General features: G+C 45.9%; 3 protein-coding genes across 5 annotated transcripts in view; all 3 read left to right on the top strand.

The window, feature by feature from the left end:
- The window catches only part of LOC307077828 (uncharacterized protein), a gene marked incomplete at its 3' end in the record, with an annotated part of 30,636 nt that extends 29,212 nt beyond the window's left edge, over window positions 1-1,424 (top strand). Inside the window, exons 4-5 of the mRNA XM_079739303.1 lie at window positions 405-482; window positions 1,413-1,424. Coding sequence (XP_079595429.1) covers window positions 405-482; window positions 1,413-1,424 — 90 coding nt within the window. The remainder of the gene's footprint in view (window positions 1-404; window positions 483-1,412) is intronic.
- Window positions 1,392-12,447, top strand: LOC307078012 (AT-rich interactive domain-containing protein 3A-like). Of its 3 annotated transcripts, none has more exons than XM_079739555.1 (5): window positions 1,392-1,596; window positions 4,241-4,515; window positions 5,437-5,784; window positions 7,755-7,844; window positions 8,294-12,447. In XM_079739555.1, exons 1-5 carry the CDS (start codon window positions 1,439-1,441, stop codon window positions 8,419-8,421), a joined length of 999 nt encoding a protein of 332 aa, XP_079595681.1. In that variant the 5' UTR covers window positions 1,392-1,438; the 3' UTR covers window positions 8,422-12,447. The 3 variants fall into 3 exon arrangements, with proteins under 3 accessions (XP_079595681.1, XP_079595683.1, XP_079595682.1); XM_079739557.1 differs by having other exon boundaries at window positions 5,491-5,784; XM_079739556.1 differs by having other exon boundaries at window positions 1,393-1,596; window positions 5,488-5,784.
- A 1,247-nt stretch (window positions 12,448-13,694) lies between these two features.
- ctdspl3 (CTD (carboxy-terminal domain, RNA polymerase II, polypeptide A) small phosphatase like 3) lies at window positions 13,695-24,112 on the top strand. Its single transcript, XM_079740146.1, has 11 exons — window positions 13,695-13,963; window positions 14,941-15,139; window positions 15,249-15,389; window positions 16,452-16,569; window positions 16,957-17,068; window positions 18,498-18,584; window positions 19,903-19,965; window positions 20,322-20,401; window positions 20,752-20,878; window positions 23,289-23,384; window positions 23,483-24,112. The coding sequence occupies exons 1-11, from the start codon at window positions 13,832-13,834 to the stop codon at window positions 23,546-23,548; spliced, it is 1,221 nt and encodes a 406-aa protein (XP_079596272.1). The 5' UTR covers window positions 13,695-13,831; the 3' UTR covers window positions 23,549-24,112.
- The last annotated feature ends 606 nt before the right edge of the window (window positions 24,113-24,718 follow it).

Below are 24,718 nucleotides of genomic sequence, written 5' to 3' on the forward strand. Positions count from 1 at the left end.
CCACCACCACCGGCACCACCACTTCCACCTCCACCACCACCACCACTTCCACCACCACCGGCACCACCACCACCACCACCACCACCACTTCCACCTCCACCATCCCCAACCCAACGTCCTCCACCACCACATCCACCTCAGTCCCTCCGTCCTAGCACCTCTGTCATCGGGGGGGGGGGGTTGATGACACCTACTCAGAGAAATCAGTGGTTTGGCAGCAGTGGTGGATGGGATGAGTCACGTCTGTCTGCCGGGTGTCTCCGGTCTGTCTGGTGAGGGTCTCCCGTCTGTCTGTCCGTCTGTGGCGGCCTCCTGGCTGATTCAGCACTCCGGCGTGTGTGTTGTTGTTCTTTGGCGTGCGAGGCGGCGACTCACGGTGTGTGAGCTCACGCCCGCTGAGTCAGACCGGTGGGAACGAGCTGCCGCCTGCTGAGGGGCGGGTCCCCTGCCGGGAGAGCCCGCAGATGGTGGAGCGCCCTCTGGTGGGCGAAGCGCGGAACTGACCGACAATGAGGGTCTTTTGGTTCTGCAACTGCAGGAAGTTAAATGATAGATTATCTGTCCCAATTGGGCTAATCTTAGTCCTTATGAACATAGCCTGTTCATTATGTACTTTTAGCCAGGGCTATCTCTAGTGCTTCAAAGAGATAGCCAGATGTCAATTTCCGATGAGCGTTACACATATTCGTACTACTGCTAATATCCTGAGGTGTACATTTCATCAACACTTCTCATGAGATCAGATACCAGAGGACCTTAATAGCGTCATTAATTTGTGCAACGGTTCACTGGCCTGTTTCTCATTGGCTGCTGAAGAAGCGGTCACCTTGCTCCATGGCCAAACTCATTAACCTCGCTGTTGCCTTGCCCCTCCCCTCTGTCTGTGTGTGTGTGTGTGTGTGTGTGTGTGTGTGTGTGTGTGTGTGTGTGTGTGAATCTGTTAATGTGTGTTGTAGTGGCTAGTGGTTTGTGTGTGTGCGTGTCTGTGTGTATGTGTGTCTGTCAATGTGTTTGTGTCTGTCGGTGTGTGTGAGTTTGTCTGTCGACGTGTGTGTGTGTGTGTGTTTGTGTGTGTGTGCCGGTCAATGTATGTGTGTCTGTCGATGTGTGCGTGTGTGTAAATGTGTGTGTGTGTGTGTGTGTCTGTGTGTGTGTGTCTGCCAATGTGTGTGTGGGTGAATCTGTTAATGTGTGTGTGTAGTGGCTAGTGGTTTGCGTGTCTGTGTGTATGTGTGTCTGTCAATGTGTTTGTGTCTGTCGATGTGTGTGTGTGTGTGTGTCTGTCGGCTTGTGTGTGTGTGGGGGTAAATGTGTGTGTGTGTGTGTGTCTGTCAATGTATGTGCGTCTGCCGATGTGTGCATGTGTGTGTGTGTTTCCGTGTGACCCCTGACCTCTGACCTCTGACCTCCAGGGACCCCGGTGAACCGCATCCCAATCATGGCCAAGCAGGTGCTGGACCTGTTCATGCTGTACCAGCTGGTGACGGAGAAGGGCGGCCTGGTGGAGGTCATCAACAAGAAGCTGTGGAGGGAGATCACCAAGGGGCTGCACCTGCCCACCTCCATCACCAGCGCCGCCTTCACCCTGCGCACACAGTCAGTCGCACGCACACACGCACACACACACACACACACACACACAGTCCATCACCAGCGCCGCCTTCACCCTGTGCACACAGTCAGTCAGTCACGCACACAGTCAGTCAGTCGCGCACACACGCACGCACGCACACACACACACACAGTCCTCCATCACCAGCGCCGCCTTCACCCTGTGCACAGTCAGTCGCACACACACATGCACACACACACACACACACACACACACAGTCCATCACCAGCGCCGCCTTCACCCTGCGCACACAGTCAGTCGCACACACACACACACACATGCGCGCACACACACACACACACACACACACACACACACACACACAGTCCTCCATCACCAGCGCCGCCTTCACCCTGCACACACAGTCAGTCGCACACACACACACACACACACACACACACAGTCCATCACCAGTGCCGCCTTCACCCTGCGCACACAGTCAGTCGCACACACACACACACATGCGCGCGCACACACACACACACACACACACACACACACGTAAGCAAGCATATCCACAAACAAGTACGCACACACACATGCATTCCTCCATCACCAACGCACCTCACCCTACTTACACATTCACACGCACACGACACGGACGCATGCATGTGTGCACTTACACACACACACACAGACTGACAGACAGCCCTCCATCGTCAGCGCACCTGCCCTTGCGCACCCACAGACACACACACAGACATACACAAAGACACACACACATGCATATACTCATATGCATACCCTTATATAGACACAATACCAAACCCACTGATTGACACATACATGCATAACCACACACATTTCCACAGAGCTACACACATTACCCCACACGCGTGTGCACACACGCAAGCACGCATGCACCCACACACAGAACCACACTAGAAACACTACCCACACACAAACAGGGTTCTAAACAAACACTCACTCTTGCCAACTCATTTTATGTCAACAGTTTAAAATTGGTCTTCTGATGTCTTTGAATAAATGCAAATTAAAACAGGCCCTATTGACAGTGAATACACAATAGCGATGAACAATAAATATTTGTCATAGAACAGAGGCACACCTCTTAACCCAGACATCGAAGACCATAAACGTTCTGTTAAGTCATTGTACAAATACTCACCCCTTTACAGTGAATCAGCAGAGCTATATCAATATCAACTCTAGTCTTGATGACTCAATATTGACCATTTTTATACATCTGATTGTCCCAACCAATTACTTCAAGTTTCTCTGTAATTATGTAATCATCTCCATAATGATGCTCTACTGCTTCACTTATGATCAGGTCTATTAGTACTATTTACATTTGGCCACGTCTTGATTAATAACTTGAGTAGCTACCCAAAGAGATTAGTGTTAACTAATTTCTTCTTCTGAACGATATACAAAGTTCCTGTACACTCTTCATTACGCCTCAGATACATCATGCTACATAGAATTATTACTTCATTTGCTCTTTATCTCCAGGTCAGATACCTAAACTTCCTTCTCTGTGTTGGCCATCAGATATTTTATATTCTAGTCAGATTCAAACCTACCAGTACCCTTCACTTCCCTACCCCAGACCACAGACGTGAGCTCCTCAGTGTCCTCATGTTACTCTTTCTCCTCCAGATATATGAAGTACCTCCATGATGTACTTCAGACCACATACCTCTTTCCTCTAGATAGATGAAGTATCTTTTCCCTGTACTTCAGACCATATGCCTTTTTCCCCTCCAGATACACGAAGCACCTCCACGATGTACCGTATTTTCCGCACTATAAGGCGCACTTAAAAGCCGGTAATTTTCTCAAAAAACGACAGTGCGCCTTATAATCCGGAGCGCCTTATATATGGATCAATTAGTTAATTGGTTGATCCATACTGGTTGTAAACGGCGCTGTCAAAATGTTTCAGTATGAAAAACCAATAGAAACAATTTAATAATAATAATAAAATGTTTCACTACGACTACGATAAAGCCACACCGCTTGCAGCATTACGGCTATCGTAGTCAGTGCACACAGCATTTTACTGCGCTTACTCACAGTCCCAGTATCTCACAGTATCACACTCACAGTATCTTCTATGCTATGCGCTTTATAATCCGGTGCGCCCTATTTATGAAAAAAGTTCTAAAATAGGTCATTCATTGAAGGTGCGCCTTATAATCCGGTGCGCGTTATAGTGCGGGAAATACGGTACTTCAGACCAGATACCTCTTTCCTCTAGATACATGAAGTATCTTTTCCCTGTACTTCAGACCAGATACATGAAGTACCTCAACCCTATACCTCAGACCAGATACCTCTGTCACCTACAGATACATTAAGTATCTTTTCCCTGTACTTCAGACCATATGACTCTTTCCCCTCCAGATACACAAAGTACCTCTACCCTATACCTCAGACCAGATACCTCGTTCCCCTCCAAATACATGAAGTACCTATTCCCTGTGCTTCAGACCAGATACATGAAGTACTCACACATAAACAGGGTTATAAACAAACACTCGCTCTTTCCAACTCATCTTATGTCAACAGTTAAAAATGGGTCTTCTGATGTCTTTGAATAAATGAAAATTAAAACAGGCCCTAATGACAATAAATAGAAAAGATACCTCTTTTCCCCTCCAGATACATGAAGTACCTCTACCCCTACGAGTGTGACAAGCGGGCGCTGAGCAACCCCAACGAGCTCCAGGCAGCCATCGACAGTAACCGGCGTGAGGGCCGCCGGCAGAGCTTCGGCAGCTCGCTATTCACCTACTCCCCCAACGGGACCCCCACCATGTTGTCCTCCCCCAAGCTGCCCAGCCACGGACAGGGACACGGGCAGGGCCACGGGCACGGCGGCATGCCCCTGGGGACCAACGGAACCTCGCTCACCCCCATCCAGAAGATCAAGACCGGTATGAAGCCCTGTGTTGTGATGTTGCTGGTGTGAATGTGGCCCCCTGCTGGCGGGGAGGTGTGACAGCATCGCTCCGCGGCGCTTTGGTAAACGGAGATAGCTTGTTTAGGACTGGATTTGTTTTGGCCCTGATTCTTCTTTTCGTTTTTTGACTTGCTGCATGGAATTAGTATATAGGTTTAGTATGTTAGTAAAAAGAGTTAGTTTAGTATTCTCGGATGCAGCAGACCTGACATATTAAAGAAGAAACATTAACCCTGAAACCACAACTGAAAGGTAGGGGTTTTTTCTAACGAGGAGAAGCACCTTTGTGTTAACGGATCAATCTTTCAGAAGGGGATTTTTGGAGCTTTCGGTGAACAGCATTGTGTCTGTCCCTGGTTATATTAAGAGTTAGTCATTTATAAAGAGTTAGCAAAAAGGGTTAGTTTAAAGAGTTAGTATTAAGAGTTAGCGTAGCAGTTAGCCTAAAGAGTTAGTGTAAAAAGTTAGTAGAAAGAGTAACTACAATATAAAGAGCTGTTTGTGAGCAGCAGTGTGTCTGTCCATGGTTGCGTTAGTACTGAGGTGGTTGTTTATAAAGAGTCAGTACTATATAAAGAGTCAGTACTGTATAAAGAGTGTGTGTGTCCCTGGTCACGTTAGTACTGAGGTGGTTGTTTATAAAGAGTCAGTACTGTATAGAGTCAGTACTATATAAGGAGTCAGTACTGTATAGAGAGTCAATACTGTATAAAGAGTGAGTACTGTATAAAGAGTCAGTACTATATAAAGAGCTGTTTGTGAGCAGCAGTGTGTGTGTCCCGGGACGCGTTACTACTGAGGTGGTTGTTTATAAAGAGTCAGTACTGTATAAAGAGTCAGTACTGTATGAAGAGCTGTCTGTGAACAGCAGTGTGTGTGTCCCCGGTTGCGTTAGTACTGAGGTGGCTGTCCCCCGGGGGTCTTCCTCTCTCTGCTGTCCCGTCAGAAGAGGAGGCGGGCCCCCCTCTGTCGGGGTTCGGCGCCATGGGTCGGCTGACCGGCAGCCCGCTGGCGAGGCACTCCATGGCGGCCATGCAGGCGGCGGCGGCGGCGCAGGCCACCATGGCGGCGCAGGTGGTGGCCCTGGAGCAGCTCCGGGACAAGCTGGAGGCCGGGGAGCCGCCGGAGAAGAAGATGGCGCTGCCGGCGGAGGAGCACCAGCGGCTGATCCAGAGGGCTCTGCAGCACAACCTGCTGGCCATGAGCGCCCAGATGCCCATGAACGTCCGCATCAACAACCAAGGTAAGGGCGGCGCTCCGGCCGGGGGTGTGGGTGAGGGACTGGGTGAATGGGCAATGGATCTGCATTTATACTAGGGCTGAGCTATCTGGGGAAATAATCGAATTGCAATCATTTTGACCAATGTTGCGGTTGCGATTTAATGTGCGATTTTTATAATTTATTAAGTTCCTTATGTTGTGTATTATTCACAAAAAAAAAAAACATTCTTTAGTATGACCAACACAATATTGGAAGCAGTCAACATAAAAACTGCTCTTTCCTTTAGGCCCGGCCGATGTGTTGGGATTAATTTATATTATAAACTTCTTTATTTAACTATTTAATTGTAAAATAAAAATAAATGAATCGTACTGTTTTCCGGTCAGGAACAGTAACAAATCACTTTTTTTTTTCTTTTCTTTTTTTTATCGCAGCCTTTGAGATTTGCATATCGTGTTCTATTACATCGTGATTTCGCCCTAATTTATACAGCACTTTCTTCACCCTACATTCACACTACGTCCGTCCGTCGTCGGATCTCATTGACCTTGCATGGGGCGCTCTCGAAATGCATTGTGGGTCCATCCGTTCTGTCGTCTCCGTTGCCTGTGTGAAAAAGTTGAGAAATGTTCAACTTTTCAGGCAGCAACGGATCCGTCGGCCAATCAGATCGCGTTATGCAAAAATACGCAAATACACTGTCAAATGAAATAGCCTTTGTAATACCACCCGAGAAAACACATGGATACGTCAAAAAGCCCCCCGGACGGAGGTAGTGTGAATGTAACGTGGTAGAGCGAAAAAGCGCTTTACAATACTGCCTAACAATCAACCATTCATGCACACATTCACACATTCACACACCGACAGCGGTGTCAGCCAAGCAAGGCGACAGCCAGCTCGTCGGGAGCAGTCAGGGTTGGAGGTGTCTCGCTCAGGGTCACCTCGACACTCGGCTAGGAGAAGCCAGGGATCGAACTAGCAACCATCCGGGTATCAGCCAACCTGCTTTACCTACCTTTTCAGAATTAAATAAAATTTGTAGAAAAGTCCCAAAAGTACTGAAACTGAAACTTGTTACCACAATGTTCTCGTAAACGAGGAAATGTAACTTGGAGGTCGTCTATACGGCGAACATTTGTAAATATGTTCACACATGAGTATGTTTCCTTTTTAGGGGAATCCCGCAGTTAGTTTAGAACACCTTGTTCACATGTCTTTCAGGAAATGTGTGTCTCCCGGTGGTTTGTCTCTGTGAAGAATACCCAGAATCACACCAGCAGGCGACGGCGAGGAAATCCTCCTTCTCTCGCCTAAGTTTATAAAGATAGCGGGCATTTTGTGACAAGTTTGGTGCACTGTCACGTTTCGCGGCATGAGCCCCAACGTCAGCGCAATCATGACGTACTGTGTCGATTAAATAGAGGTGTCCGACTATAACTCCTGCGTCTAACTAGCCAGTCCCTCCAGAAAAATGCAGCATTTTTTGTGATTGTTGCGGCCAAAAATCCTTGATTATGCGGCACGTTTTCTTAAAAAATGCGATGAAATATGCGGCATATTTATGCAATTTCACGCGGAAATTGCGGGAACTTGCGAAAAAAATGCAGCTTTTCGATGACGTTCACGTCGCATAATTACGTCACTTCATAACGTTCCCATGGCAACATGGGGAAATGGCTGCAGTTGTGTGAAGTAAACGCAACATTTTTCAACTTTCTGCTAAGATATATGTGACTGTTTTGCAACGTAAATGCGGGGATTATGAAATCACGCAAGCCCCCCATATTTTGCGTGGAAATCGGCAATTTATGAGTTGGAAGTGCGGCATATTTGAAAAAATGCGGCCCCCGTATGAATATGCAGACTTTGGCTGATTATGCGTTGAATTATGCGATCGCATAATCGCGTTTTTCTGGAGGGACTGACTAGTATTTGCAGTGGTGGTTGCTCTGTGATCTGATGAGACGTACTGTGTGCTCCTCTGGCAGAAGGCCGGCAGGACTCCGCGCTGAACCTCACCACCAGCGCCGCGAGCAGCATCAGCATGTCTGTGGAGCTCAACGGAGTCATGTACACCGGTCGGTACCTCCCGCCGTCACGTGACACCAGACAGGCCCGACGTGTGCTGTGCTCTTTCCCCTGCTAGTGCTAGCTTACAAAGCTTATAGGTCGGGCCAGCCGTGCTAGTAATATCACAATAATTCTCGTTGTTTAGCATTTACATTTACATTTGGGGCATTTAGCAGACGCTTTTATCCAAAGCAGCGTACAATAAGTACATTTGTCAGAAGAAAGAGAAACAACAGTATATCAGTGTCGGTACAGTAAGGATGTTCATAGAACTGTGTGCCAAGCACAAACAACTACTAGGTTAACCCTTTCCCCATATTTAAGGTGTTAATATAGCGCTTTAAGAATGCGCTCATGGTATAAGACACTTTGGGTAAAACTATCTGCCAAAATAGAACACAATATTATTATTATTTTTTTAACGTGTGTTTCTTGTGTGTCGTGTGTGTGTGTGCAGGTGTCCTCTTCGCCCAGGGTGCGGGCCCCGCCCTCACGGGCCCTTCGTCCCTCGGCAAAGCCATGGGGGGCCGCGGGGGCTCTCAGCAGCTCCCGACCACGCCTACCTCAAGCAATCCGTCGTCATAACAACACCGGAGCGTCCCCCCCCCCCCCCCCCCCCCCCTGCCCACTTTGTAACTATTAAGCTAAATCAAGCCAAAAACCAACCTCGTTTTTCTACATAGTGTATGCCAAAAAAGGAAAAGAAGAAAACCACACACTCAACATAAAGACTCCAAACTGAAACTCAGACCACTTTACATACCCTATCTCTCAGGTTATATCACTATCCATCCGGTTTCTTTGTGCTACAGAACCCAGCGGGAATCCAAAGAAAGAGCCAGTATATGAAAAAAAAAAAAAAAAAGATATATGCACAACATGTGAATAATATATTTCTACATAAATGTACATATTACAAGAGAAATGAGGTTCTATCGAGGAAGGGTAATGCACTGTTTACACACAGACTAGCAGACACGCACACATACAAACCCCCCAACACACACACTCAGCTACTGATTGACAGTAATGTTTGTCCTTTCAGATATTTTTTTCTTTTTACAATATTATTGTTTTTATTAATATTTTTATCATTATTATTATTGTTATTCTTGTTGGATATTATTGTAATCTTTAACAATTCTTACTGAAAAATAACTACACATTCCCCAATATACTTGGGGGGTTTTATTTAAAAAAGAAAAAAAAGGAGATTATCAGTATCCTCTATTTTTAATCAGAAGGAAAGCTTTAAAAAGTGTATGTACTTTTATTCAGGGCATATATAATGAATTACCGTCGTGACCTCATATTGTGTGAAACAATTGCTTTTGCATGGTGCAGCTGGAATGGTTGAATCAGCCCCTCCTCCAAGATATAACATTTGATATATTTTCTCTGATGCTACTGGGAAAGCCATAAAGCAGTCCTCCTCTTGACTCGAGAGCTTCTGGTTCCTGCTTCCAGAACCAGAATTCTTCCCTCGGCCTCGGTCCGGGTGTTATCTCAGACGTCAACGTCTCGCTAACGCTTTCATCCACCACCCACGGGTCCCTTCCCACAACGCCATGGCAACAAGGGTTGATCAATAACCCCGCCATTACGAGCCTGTGCGTCCTGCTCATTATGTCCTTCACCGCACAATCACCGCAGTCCCACGGTGTTTGGTTTCTGTTCCTTCTGAGGCCTTAGCTTAGCTTAGCTTATCTTAGCTTAGCATAGCATATTACAAGATGAGTGTGCACAGTATACCTCTTCTCTTATCATGCTTACAGGAATGACTTGGGGTTGCTAGTTTTGTTTTTTTTGGGCCTTATTGCCAATTGTGTGGCCATTACAACTGCTGACAGTGAAACAAAATGAAAGTTACATTTTGTTAAACCGTGACTGGTGACTGTATCTCTCTGGTTGGCTATGTAGCTACTAAAAATAGCCATAGTCGAACCAACTGGTTTTTTTATTATCTGGAAATGTGGTCTGCTTAAAGGTTGCTAGCTAATGTATCAGTGCTCAGAGCCTGTCGACCAACGGATTTAAACCCTCTCATATCTTCACTCCCATACTCTCCTGTATAGAGGCATATTTTGGTCATGTAACCTTTTTAAAGTGGGTCAACGTTTTAAAATTGACATGACTTGACAACATGACCTTTTGCTTCATGATCATTTGATTGTTTCGGTTTCTACGTATTCTTATCATTCGTTTTGGCGCTATCATCTTCTGAAAGGCCTCTCCTGAATAGTTTTCTAGTTTTAAGGTTTGCAGATAAAAATTAGTCCTTTTCTGGAACACAGAGATGGATATCAACATATTTTAAAACTTGTAGATGCCTCTATTCTTTGCAGTTTTGCAAATGAGCGTTTTTCTGATGACAACTAAATGTCTGTACTGTCTTTCCTCTGCATGACATCTGCCTTTGGGTGGGCGGGGGTATCCAGAGCACCACACTATGTTGTGAGGACTTGGCTTGGCTGTTGTTTTTTAAGTATGGGTTGCCTTGAAATGCGCATTTTCAGCTTTTTTATTATGTGTTGTTTGGTATGTTTTTACTCAATTTGCTGAATGCAATCAGCCACTAGTTGTGATGGTAAAACAAGACATCATGGTGAACTACAATGATCAACGGAAATCTAATGTAATGTAAATCTCTTTTTAGTCACCACCTCCGTTACCTTCCCTCGCTCTCTGCTTTCCCTGACTCAGATGTCACAGCTCAGCTCCAGTTTGGGAAAATGGCTGACAATCAAAGCAAGACATTCTCTCATGGCCGTTGAAACACTGAGTGGCCTATAAAGGGGATTGAGGGAGGTGGGGCAATAGGGCAGGAAGTACGCACGGACAATTCAATCAATCTCCAATCTAAAGGGTCAGCAGTGTGGTTTTAGATTGACCCCATGACCTTTAAGCCCCCCCCCCCCTCGAGGGTATAATGCTGGCACCTGCCCATCAGTTCAATGCAAGCAGTGGGATGGGAGATCAGAGCTAGCTGGATAGCGACAATCAGAGGATATTTTCTATGTACCCTAAATGCTGAATGGATCCGTATGGGTGTGAGCATAGCAAAGTTCCTCTGTCTACCTCAAGGACTTAATATAAGGAAAAGTGTACTCAGGACAGAGCAATTAAACAAAGCCCTGTGATATTTATACAAAAAAAGGTGTTTGGTTTATGCTGGTTCATAATATGAATTGGAATTTAGGGTAGAATAAAAATATATATTGTTTCGAAAACTACCGGACAATCTGATGTCATCCGAACATCATTGGATGAGAATTTACTATAATTATTTTGGCAGGGTTAAGGGAAACAGGAAGGGTTCAACATCTCAATTATGTGTTGGGTAACAGTGCCCCCTAGTGGAATGTTTCGTAACAACGCACAATCGCAGATCTTCAATCAGATCTTCTCTCCTCAAGGCAGTCTCAATCATAATGTTAGCCCTGGGGAATTCAGGTCTTTGTTCAAACTAGAGTCACTTGTAGATTATATTCTACGTGTTTATTCAAACGTATTGGTCTTTGTCTTGTCCCCCTCACATGGAAACAGTCCATACCACTTGGCTTTGTCCCTTTTTATGGCATGGATTGTTTATTTAATTACAAAGTCTACCATCAAATGTACATGATAGACATGAAGAGGAATACCGTGGTGGGGCATCGATGCCTTCTGCTGTGACGATTGTAGGAATTAACCTATGTAAAGATTTATTAACAAATTTGCTTTTTTTCAGGGCTACAGATTATATCATGTCTATATTATTGTTTGTTAAAAATGTTTGTTGCTAATTTCTTGCCGTTTAAAGATATGCTGTATCCAGCCCTGCACACAGAGATTACATACAGAAAAGAACTAATCAAAGATTGAAGTGATGATATACTGCTACTTATATTGATATGTGACGTTGGTGATGATTCTGGAAGACACTTGGGCAGGTGTCGCTTTGCAGCAGTGTGAAAAAAAGTTTTAAAAAAAGTGTTCCATATAATCCGGAAAATCTCAAATCGTATCCAAGGCTGTCTTTTTTTAGGAATTCTCAGGAAAACCTACATCTACCTCCAGTGTGACAGACACGTGACCCCTGACAGGTCGGTCGTAACAGTTTAGCGCGTACAGAGTTAGCGCATGAGTTACGAATCGAATCCACTTTACACTCTCACACTCTCTGGTTTTTTATTATTTTTTTTAAAGGCGTGTTACAGGTTTTTCTTACGTGTAGCACTACGATGCAGTGCATGCAGTCTGATTGGTCAAAGGAGCGCCACCAGTCACATTGTAGCGCTGGGTGCGACCGGTTGGCTTGCTGCTACTTCTTAGGACGATGGATTTGCAGGAGCACCGCGTTTCTGTCGGTTAGGCCTATATCAACATGTGCTTCTTGTCTTTTGTTTTCTTCCCCCCACCATGTTTTTATTCGAACAGATGAGAAGTAGTTTTTTTTCTTTCTGCTACTTGTAGACATAGTAGAAGTTAAGAGGAACACGGAGATGGGCCTCTTTGTTGATTTGTTTTGTTGTTAGCTGGGTCCAAGTCCCAGATTATACATTATCAACATGCTTTTCCGAATGTGAGATCAATTTTGACTATATACAACGTTTTTTTTTATTTTCTTTCTTTGAGGGGGGGATGGGGGGGGGGGGGGGGGGGGGGGAGATCTTGTTAATGCCTATTTACTCATTAATATGTTTGTGTGAATACTATTATTTTGAATCTTAAATAAAATTTTAACTTTCTCAATTGTCATCTTAACCTGGAGACTGGTTTATTTTACATTTTAGAAAGATTGTTGCCCTGTTTCCTGAAACTACCTCACGTAACCATGAAAGTCCCAATGTGTAATATTGAGCCTCGGCCAGTAGGGGGGAAACTTTCAGAATTCTAAAGAACTGTTTTGTGCCCTCTCATTGGCTAGGTAACCCTGTGACGTGAACTAGCGTAGCCCGGACATCGTTTTTTATTTCTAGAATATATCAGTTATAGGATGTGATATTATTGATAACTGTATTGTAATCCCTATCGATCAGCATTCACTACAGATAAGTCCAGGTAATTTTAAGGTAAAAGCTTTTTGACATTTTACTCATTACAACTTTAAATCTGGCATGACGTTGCATCAACAGTGCCCTTAAGGGTAACTTCATTGAAACACAAAATAACTTCGAAATAAAACGAGGCTATAGCAGAGCCCGTCTCGGTCTTCCTATCATTCTCGGACTATAGACAACTTTTAAACAATGATGTTGATTTGGTGCAACTTGGTATAATCCACTTGGCTTACTACACATATTTCTTCTTTTAAGAATTAAAAGAAAATCAGAACAGAAAATAATGCATATAATGGTTTGAAAATAAATAAAGGCATTCAGTAAACTAATGTTTGAAATGTTTTGTGAGCCGTTGACACCAAAAAAATGAAGCATTTGTATGTGACACTTTAAAAAACTTAATTTTATTTTTTGTTCTCATTTGCTCAATGCATGTCACTAGTCATGGGTAAAAAGAGAACAAAATTTGACCTACAAATAATGGAAATCAAATCCATCTATTCCTATCTATCTATAGATAATATAATGTAGGTATAACACACGTCTACAAGAGCACAGACTGTACGACTTAGTTCTGGAGTATAGATTATAGAATGTATAACACATGTCTAGAAGAGCACAGACTGTATGACATAGGTAAGAGGAGGAAAGATTATCATGTCTAGAAGAGCACAGACTCTAAAAGAACGCCGCCATGGTACTGACACGTGACCAGTTGGCCAAGTGGTACGCCGCGAAGCCCCGCCCAGCAGTGACGTCTACGGGACGCCAACCTATCCGCGCCCGGCAGATTTAAACAGCAAACACGGTTTCGGTTCGAGGGCGAGTTGCGCTAGCTAGGTAGGTCACAACAAAGACAGCACCAGTTCGTTCAACTCCGTCTAGATCTCCCTGGACGTCCTTCGCTGTTTTTTTTTTAATGCTCTTGGACCGCTCGGTTTGTGGCGAAGAAAATGAGGCTGAGGTCTCGACGCCCGGTGGTCGACCCGCAGAAGAGAAAGAAGGACGAGGAGCGCTGCTCCAGAGCCAACAGAAGGTCGCAGCTGAGCCGCACTACAGAGCCCACCCCGAGGAAGATCATAACCGTAGGTTCACACCGTGTGCTACCATGTAATACTGTATCATATGGTACTACTGGGGGCCATGTAGTTGGCTTGGTTGGCTGGTCGTTGGGCCCGATGGGGAAGCCGAGGAGCTAGCTCCAGCTACACAGCGGCTAATGCTAATTTAAACACACCTGCGTTTGTATTTAGATTTAGGGCATTCAGCAGACGCGTTGGTCCTAAGCGACTTAGAATAAGTACATTTGTCAGAAGAAAGAAAAACAACAATAAATCGCTGTCGTTACCGTTAGGATGTTCATAGAAAGAAGTGCCAACCAACATTCCTTTAAGGTATGCGGCTGCCACTTATATCCAGAAATAAATAAGAAATGTTACCCTGGTCCGGCTGGCATTGAAGTGGTCTCATGTAAAGCCTTGTGTTTTTGCTATGATGAATTAACGCACAACCAAATCAGTGGTTCGAGTAGGTGTTTGACTTCTGTTGAGGTTTTGAGTATCGGGTTAGTGACGTTACAAGATATGATCTGACCCATTATTCTTTTGAAGCTGATGGGTGTCACAGGGGGGCGGATTATGTGTCGTAGGGGGTCAAAGCAGAAGTAGGTCACGTCATGGGGGCCTGTGAACTCTCCGTAGGGTTCACGTAGGAAACTTTGTTTTCAAGTCCTTGTCCTGTCTAGCAATCAGCCAATACGTTGACAGCAACAATCATAAGACGTTTTATTGGCGTTTATTGTGATGTAGTAGGCTAGTGCTTTAATGTCGTCCATAAACTGTCCCACACACGTAAGTTATTAACCCTAGATCAGCCATATTTACACCTATAGATTCAGCCTGTCCTTTTATGATTCATTTGTAGTCTTCATATGCCATCGTCCTAAATGCGACTTGACTTTCAAAGTGGATGGGTAATTGAAAACAAAGAGCAAACAACACGTTGTCCCACGGAGTTGATGAACGTCCACTTTGTAACGGTCCGGTCTCATTTCTCCCTACAGCTAGCCTGCGAGGTGATCGTTGACGCAGGCAGCCCCGTTGGGGTTGACGCAGGTAGCCCCGAGGTGATTGATTCGGTCAGCCCCGAGGTGATTGATTCGGTCAGCCCCGCGTCCGACGATGAGGTTCCCATGGCAACGAGGCGTCCCCGAGGGAGAAAGCGAGCCGTCGCCGTCGAGGATGTCGTCGCACGGGGCAAAGGTGGGGCTCCGGTGGTTGAATACGGAGCACCTCCCAGTGGTCATAGGGTACCTCGACGCTCACCGATGATTTTTTTTCTCCCTTTCCTTCGTCCGCTATGATGGTCCAGAGCCGGGCTTCACCACGCCCGTCAGACCGCTCACCCAGCGCTGCCTGTCGCTGATGAAGCCTGAGCGGAGCCGGCCGCGGAGCTCCACGTCCGGGAGATTCTACTCGCCCCTGTCCCGCTTCCTCACGCCCAGCAAAGAGAGTGAGTGGCCCCAAACGCTCAAGGCCCCCCAGGTCCAGGTTTTCCCTCGGACGTCCACACGCTAGTCTTAGGGCCTCAGCTTAATGGCCGATCGCTTTTACACACCGATTAACCTGTCGCAATACAACGACGCAGACGTTCCTCTTTATTCCTGTCAGCTTTTTGTGTTCGAAATGAAAGAAGATGGACTTCTATCAGCCCTATTTAGTATAGTACAATATAGGCCAATTGAGTACACCGTAATAATATAAATACTGTGAAAACTAATTGTTGCCGGGATGTGTACAGTAAGGAACACCGTTCTTACTGGCACAGTATTTATATCCCATGACAACCCCCCCCCATCAATAAAGAGGAGGAGGAGGAGGAACGGTTGACTGATTACATTTAGGAAATATACATGAACGATTCGTATCAGCGAATAGGACAAATGCAGGACCATACAGTTGAACAGAACATCGAAAAAAAACTTCCAACTAGGCTTACCAACAGAGACAAGCATTTACACAAGCATGAGATGGGTTTAAGTAATCCAAGCCTGTTGTGACTCACGTTTCTTTGAGCACGCTTATGCTCATAAGGACACAGTTTGCAGTAAGCGTCGCAATGGTAGAGGTTTTTAAATGTGTTGTTTTTGTGTTGCTGGTGGTGTTCTTACGTGTTTTAATGGGGTTGTGTTGGTGTTGCTTTAATGTGTTTAATTTATTGCGTTGTGTTGTTTTAATGGTGTTGTGTTGGTGTTTTAATGGGGTTGTGTTGCTGGTGTTTAATTGTGTTGGGGTGGTGTTTTAATGGTGTTGTGATGGTGATGTTTTAACATGTTTTGATGGGGTTGTGTTGGTGTTTTTATGTGTTTAATTGCGTTGTGTTGGTGTTTTAATGGTGTTGTGTTGTTTTAATTGCGTTGTGTTGTTTTAATGGCATTGTGTAGGTGTTTTAATGGCGTTGTGTTGGTGTTTTAATGGCGTTGTGTTGGTGTTTTAATGGCGTTGTGTTGGTGTTTTAATGGCGTTGTGTAGGTGTATTAACTGTGTTGTGTGTTCGGCGGCGGTGTGTGTGCAGACAGCAGCAGTCCCGTTGAGGACCAGGACATCCTGATGAGTCCAGAGCGGTTCGTGTTCGGCTACGGGGCCATGGGTTTGCTGGCCGGGGAGGAGGACGCCGAAGACGTCTTCAGCCCGTGAGTCTGGTTCTCCGTCTCCCGGGAGACCGGTTGAAGGCCGGTCGTGGGTTCTCTGTTCAGGGAGAAGGGCAGTGGGTTCTGCATCTGCTGGCAGATTTACCCGAATCAAATCCCTGTAAAGGTTTGCTCACATAGAAAGTGAAAGTGTATCAGTGAAGATAAAAGGAAAGCATGACTACAGGCCTGATTCTTAAGAATATTGTTTTGTCATCGATTTGTGTTACAAATTTATTCTCTAAAGTACAGATGACACATAATAGAAAACTTGCAAAGGGGCAGCTGGTCTTTATCATTATACATGCAGTGTATCGTCAGATCAAACTGATTGACTTTTGTATTTGATGGACAGCCACGTTTAACCTCTCCTCTTCCTCCTCCTCCCAGCTTCACCTTCATCAAGAACATCCCAGCCCGCTCGGAACAGTACAAGGCCAGCCCCCGCGACATCCCCCCCAAGATGAGGAGTACGCCCAACGGCACCTTAGTGCTGGACCTGGTCAGTCTGCATAGCACCCAACCACCGCCCAATCCCCTTCCTCAACACACTGTACTAATGACACACACACTCACTATACTGAGAGACACACACACTATACTGGGAGAGACACGCACACACTATACTGAGAGAGACACACACACACTATACTGAGACACACACGCTCACTATACTGAGAGACACACACACTATACTGGGTGAGACACGCACACACTATACTGAGAGAGACACACACACACTATACTGAGACACACACGCTCACTATACTGAGAGACACACACACTATACTGGGAGAGACACATGAACACACTATACTGAGACACACACGCTCACTATACTGAGATACACACACACACTATACTGGGAGAGACACATGAACACACTATACTGAGACACACACGCTCACTATACTGAGAGACACACACACTATACTGGGAGAGACACATGAACACACTATACTGAGATACACATGCTCACTATACTGAGAGACGCACACACACTATACTGAGAGACACACACACCATACTGAGAGAGACACACCATTCTGAGAGACACGCACACAGACACACACAGACTTATTATACTGAGAGACACACACACTATACTGAGAGAGACACACACTATACTGAGAGAGACACACGCACTATACTGAGAGAGACACACCATTCTGAGAGACACGCACACAGACACACACAGACTTATTATACTGAGAGAGACACACACACCATAAGCTCCTTACGTGTGGATTCAGCAGAAAGCTCTGGTTAACAATTGTCACCTTGGTCTTGAGAAGGAATTTGAGGAACTGGTTTAGGGCTTAAGAATCGTTTCCTCGCTGAATTTATGTTTCCAGCAGCCATGGCGATGGGCCTTTGATGCTCTTGGGAGATTTCTGGGTGGCTGAGATTAAATTCTTGGCACGGCTTCACAGCAACAGGTGTCTGGTTTCCCCGGCAACCAGGGGTCCCAAGTCCATTAAATAATGATGACAGCCAGATGTTGTCTGGGTATCCTTATTGGTCCCATTACGACCTGTGAATCTGTTGCACGAGGCCTTCGGTGAGACTGTAAATCGTATCACTATGTTTACAGTTCGGTCATTTAGCAGAGATTTATATCCAAGGCGTTTTCTGTAAATACAAAATGTAAAGTAAATGAAGATGCACGTTTAGGTAGGGCTTAGACGTTTGGGTTGAAACATTTTAACTAGGAGCAATGCACTCAAGGCTATCTGATAGCCTCCGTAGAAGATCCTGCTTGCGTTTTAATTACTAGAACACGGCAAATATGGGAGACGGCAACTGTGAGTAACACTTTTTAAAGGGAACCCCATGGTGTGTGTCCATCCACCCGCCCGCCAACGCACAGTGAATATAATATAATAATATAGTAATATTTTATCATAATATATATGAATGTTTGTCTGCAGGACGAGACGCTCCTCTTCAGCTCGCTAAATGTGATCGAGAACGCAGACTGCACCTTCAACACCACCTTCCAGGACCACCAGTACAAGGTAGGTCTGCGGGCATCGACTGTTAATGTAGATCTAACACCATTTTTAACTCTGTCGGCGTCAATCAGAGTTTCCGTTGTCCGGTAATTACCGGTCATTGACCGGCAAAAAATGAGGAGGACCGAAAATTCTAAATTTCTCCGGTCAGAATGACCAATGGAAATAATTCTCTGCACAATTTGAATTATGTTTAAATATGCTACAGTGGTCATTTGTTTAGCCAATTCATGTTAAACAATGAGGGTTTTGATTGACCCGACCCGGCCCGCCGATATTTCCCGCTTCTATCCTTGAGCCGGGTCGGGCCGGGCCTTTGATCGAGCCTTTGTGTTTTTTTTGTTTTTTTTTTATCATTGCTTTATTGGCCTAATCGGAGGAGAAATCTATGCCATAAACAGAAATACATGGCCTTTATTACACGGGTCTTCTCAATGCCGTTGAACGCTCCGTTCACTTGCAGTAGTAGTCCGGTAACTTGTCAACCCCAGCCTCTTGCTGGTAACGAATAAATTGTAAAAAGACACACTGTGTGAAGTTATTTTTTCCGTTTTGGCAAGTAGCCGTGTAATAAGCGGGATAATGTATAGAACGTTGCCGGTCATTATCGAATATAAGCTCCCGATAATGACCGGCGTTCTATACATTATTCCGTACATATATATTTAGCAGAGTAAGCCTAAGTGACAAATGTGTACAAAGCTACACATGTATTAAAAAAATGTCGGGTTGAAATCGGGCTCGGGCTCATAATTACAGTTAATGTGTCGGGCCGGGTCGGGCTGGATTTTCTGGGCCCGATCTAAGCTCTAATAAAGACTGCTCAGCAAAGCCGCCTTGGGGAAGGAAGAGCCACGAGGCTTATGCGCATTGCAAGCAGCAGAGACACACTCGATACATTTGCCTAAGTCAGCAGCGGCACGCTTCACAGCTGGCAAATATCGAAAGTAAAAAAAAAAATACGTTAAAATGAAACCTTCCAGGTCACATGACCGGCACACATTTTTTTTCTAGCGGAAACACTGGTGTCAATGTTGCAACCCTTTGGGCGCAGGGAACAAAGGGTTTCATATCATCGCAGTACTTGAAAATATGAATACAAAATGAAGTGAAACGGGCTGGATGTATTCAATCAAATGAAGAACAATAGAAATGCTATGGGCAAGTGATCCTATTAGACGTATTGGACGGTTGTTTTGAAAACACCACCGCCTGGTCCATAACTCTCTACACGATTCTGAGAGGTCTAGTCCTTCAAGAGATCTGGCAGCAGTAAGGGGAGGGTCCCCATGGTTCTAATACCGTCTCTCCCTCTCCCTAGGTCTACGTGGTGCTCCGTCCGCACGTCAAGGACTTCCTCAAAGCGATGGCCAAAGTCTACGAGGTATGGGCTCACTTTTAAACATTTGTTTTGTGCAAGGACTTACGACATGCGTGTTGTCCCAGCCTGTGGGCAGGGTCATCTTTAAGAGTCCGCAGTTATCCGGCAAGAGGTTTGGTGGTTTTCTCCAAGCTCTATAGCATATATGGTGTGCTGTCTTATTGTTGGCGGGGTCATGAAGCGGGCTAGCATAGCACCAGGTGAGCGTAGCGTCGGTTTAGCATAGCCCCGGGTTAACACGACGCAGCATAGCATTGGGTTAGCATTGCACACAGGCATATCCTGCCGGTGGCACGGGTGTTTCGGGTTTTTCGGACCAGACAACTCAACCTTTCCGTGTGTTTACTCTGTATTTGCAGATGTTCGTTTACACGTCTGCCAAGAAGGCGTACGCAGAGAAGCTGCTGGACATTCTGGACCCTCAGAGGAAACTGTTTCGGTACGTTAGTCACAAGACACCCCCGCCCCCCCCCCTCCTTTCATCAGCACCCCGCTGGATGTGTTCTGTGTTCAGAGTTGGCTTCTCCGTTGGCTTCTTGGGACATTTGTCGTAAACACAACCTTGGTCCAAATGCGGTGTCGTTTTTTTTGGTCTCAAGTGCTTTCCCAGCACTCCTGCGGATGTTTTGCCTCTGGCTCCTCAGAGTCAAGGTTGAACCATGACAGAGAACCCGATTGTCCAAACTCCAAATCCACCCTGGGTGTGTACAGTGTCCACATCTCGTGTGTGTGTGTGTGTGTGTGGGGGGGGTTAACCTGGCGTTGTCTCCATTCCCTCGGTCCCTGAAGCCATCGGCTGTACCAGGAGCACTGCACTTGTGTGATGGGCCACTACATCAAGGACCTCAACATGCTGGAGCGGGACCTCAGCAAGACGGTGATCCTGGACAACGCCCCCCACACCTACCCCTACCACGTGAGTACCCTGCACACCGCCTCCCTTAACCTCTTAAACCCCCAGGCGCGGGGGCAACTGCGCCAACGTGTGCTGTACACAGCACCACCATGCTCCAACATGTCCATGGTGCATACCCACGTAACGGGAAGAAGCTCGGCTAAAAGCCCATGATAACCATTTTTACCTAAACAAAACACAATTCTAACACCGAGCAACTAAATGAGCCCGTAGCAAAACATGCAAAACGTGCATGCGCGCATACTGGCCGCCGCCGATTTCGCTACTTCATGCCACCCACAGAAATATATGTCATATGAAAGCTGAGGCTCCACCGATTCCAATGATATCCCTCTCATCACTCTACGACGAAAACTCACTGAACTAGCAGCCAAAGAAGAGCAAAATAAATAAATAAACAAATAAAAAACATACAGTGTGATACTTTTGATTGGCGAATGGTGTTTTTTTTTTTACATGGATTTGGGTCCCTCGATTTGACTGTCCCTCGACTCTATTTGCTCCAACGGTTCGGTAGAAGGGTCAATCATCCAAATTGACCGATGCATACCCAATATATCTTCCCGCGTTTGACTGGAAGGTCAGCATAATTCGCGGCAGAAGCGCCAAAAACATTCTCCGAGCAGACCCTCCGGCTAGACAGAGACATACGCTCCTACAACACGCTTCTTACAACGTTTGCATTCCTAGTTAGCTAGTAGTTAGCTAGTTATTTTGTATTTTCTTGCTTTTTTTTTTTCCATTTGTTATTCTTTTCAAATAAATAATGGCAGACAGGAGAAAGACCTATACGTTTGCGGAGGCATTTGCTATCATTACTAGCGACAGTGGGGCTACTGTAGTCCCTCTCGAGTCCTCTTCTGACGACAGTGACTTGCTGTTGCCAGAACTGGTCACGGATTAATTGTACTGCAGGAAGTGCCAGATCCCTTTGTGCTTCACTTCCAAAAAGAACTGCTTCCAGCAGTGGCATGACAGCCCTTAGTGTATATAGTTAGTTAGTTATATTTGTTCAAAGTTGCTGCCAGTCTCTCTCTCTCTCTCTCTCTGTCTCTGTCTCTGTCTCTGTCTCTGTCTCTCTCTGTCTCTGTGTGTGTCTTTATCCCTAGTGATTGTACTCTTTAGCTGTGTTTTTACCTTTTTGTTTTTTGCAGTTTGGTTTTATTATATGTTGTTCTCAAATATATCTGCTCCAGTTGGAGTCAAACTTCATTTAGATTGTATGGTTTTCTTTAACTTGGAAAATGTATAGAGGTCTGGGTGAATTTTCAAAACAAGTCAAATCTGTTGAATTTGGCTGGAATGAATAAAATTAGTTTTACACTCTGGTACCTTAGAAAGGTCAAATGGCACTGATGGTGCCCAAATGGCACCATTTAGTCCGCCTAGACCTACCTGTACTAAAACCTCTCTAAAATCACTTTATTCACTTTATTAGCATTTATCCTGGAACAGGGTACTCATCAGATGTTGTTAAATGTTTCCCTAAAGGTTCTGGGCTACTATCCCATAGTTTCAAGGTGGTGTTCACTCTAAATAATGTGTTTTCTCTAGGCGAAAATTGACATTTCTTACTATGTTCTAGCTGAATTTACTCTGACACAGTAACATCTATATTGATTCTGACACTTCTGCAGCCACCTCACAGGTGTTACCTTCTTTTTGAAACCAACTTTATTCATATAGGCCTTGTAGTTGTGGAGGCATACTCTATTCATTTTGGGCATGTCATTTCGGGCAGGAGGCCTGTGAAATAGGCCTTAACAGGTTAACTAGTACGGCTTTAAGCAGGGGTGCACCGATTCCACTTTTTCTCAGACCAACCTACATTTGGTTACTCGCCGATGCAGAAATATACGCAGCGATGTGAAATAGGTGTCCCGGAATCCTACTCCTCAGACTTGGGTATTTAATAAATCGCTGCTCAGACGGAGCTTAACCATCTACACACCAAAGCCGTCTAAGATAAGTTTCCAGAAAGCTCATATTTCTCCTGGGCGCCGAAGTCAACTTCATTTCAGTTAATTTTCCATCATGCCTGTTTCTTCTTAGTCTCCAGAACCAACGGGAAAACGGTTAGCGTTTGTTCTTGCTGTATGCGTCCTGTATCCACTCTTGCTGTGGTTTCCACACGTCACGGTGGACATGTTGGGCTGTGGACGGGCGGGGCTCTGCCTGGCAGGGGTCAGAACTAACGCCTCACCACTAGAAGGCCCTGGGCTCAGCCCCCCCCCCCCCCCAGTGGAGACCTTTCCGGGTGGGGTTGGCGCGTTGCCATTGGTGCACGGTGCTGACACAGAGCATGTGACCCTCCACATGCCTATTGGCTGTGATGAGGATGATGATAATGACGAGGAGGGACAGACGGGACGGCAGTAAGTAATGTCTCCTGGGCCGGCTTCTCTTCCAGCTGATGAACACGGTTCCCATCAAGAGCTGGAGCGGAGAGCAGGACGACCGCGAGCTGCAGAGGCTGGTCCACTACATGGAGAAGCTGTCCTCGGCGGTGAGTCGTGTCGACTGCGGCCGGTCCAGCACAGCATGGGTCGTACCACTGCTTTTGAGCCCTTTTTTAACTGATTTTTAATAAACAAATCTCTGCAGGGTGACTTCCGGGACGTTCTGAAGAGACGGAAGGACCACATCCATCGGCTGTTGTCCGAAGACTGAGGGGGGGAGACGACCCCAGCGTTGTTTGGGCGGTGTTACCACGACAACGCCGCCCCCCCCCCCCCCCCCTCGCACAGAAGACAACGCGTCCGCTTGCATTACCGCGGCAACGGGTCTCACTCGCCCGCCCGGACTGACACGGCCCCGGATCCGCTGTGTTCCCGTGGCAGCAGCTTCCAGAAGACCTCAGACTTGCGGCGTCGTTCAATGTTACCGTGGCGACGCTGTCCGAGGACCTGAGGTCGGGGTCACTGCTTCGACCGTGACACAACCCGTACTGCTGTCCCCTCTATTGCAGTCACTCCTCTCCGCTTGAACCTTGTAAAACCAACATTATTCAATGACGCAATCACCCCCCTTCTCTGTGCGTTAACTCGGACCATAACTTGATATTGTGTGTTAATTTGTCACCTGTCAACTGACGTTTCACATGCACCCTTTTCCACCAGCTAACAGTGAACCACCAATGTGTAAATAATTATTAAACCACAACCTTGAAATGCCATGTTTAAATTAATTTGTTGATTTTGCCGGCAGACTGAATGCTCTTGTGTATAAAATGTACCATTGTTGTATACAAAATATTAAAAACCTTGAGAAAATGTCGTGTAAATCAATTTGGTATTAGTATTAAAAAGTTTCAATGGTGGGAGCAGCAGGCCTTTCCTTTTTTTTATACCGGCCAACCAGCCGTCTGCCTCCCCACCAAGGCTGCAGTGAAACCCAACCCTCTCATCCGCCTGCCCCTCACTTCACCACGACACATGTGCCTGGAAGAACAAAGCGCGCTATTGTCGCAGCCGCCCCGATTCTTTTACTCCTCTTTCTAAACCTGGTCCAGACTGCTATACAGAAACAAACCACCTACAGGCAACTACAAGGCAGCTCCTGGCTGCTCACTCCTCTCCACCGCCGCTGAAACAACGAGGCAGGGCATCAAGAACCTCCAATTACTCTCTCTCCGAACCTCCCCCCACCCCGTACTCTAAACATGAGCCAGGTCTCTCGAAGTTCCAGCAACTGTCCGTCTCCCGCAAAAAAGAAAACTCAATCTGAACCATTCTAGATTAATAACTATTGTCCGGGCCCTACTCTCTCTACTCTATTATCGGACGACAATGGGGGACCGGGGCAACAATGTACGACCGACCCAGCGCTGTTTACAGGGGA

The sequence above is a fragment of the Pollachius pollachius genome (assembly GCF_949987615.1).
Source record: "Pollachius pollachius genome assembly, chromosome: 7".
Classification (NCBI taxonomy): Eukaryota; Metazoa; Chordata; class Actinopteri; order Gadiformes; family Gadidae; genus Pollachius; species Pollachius pollachius.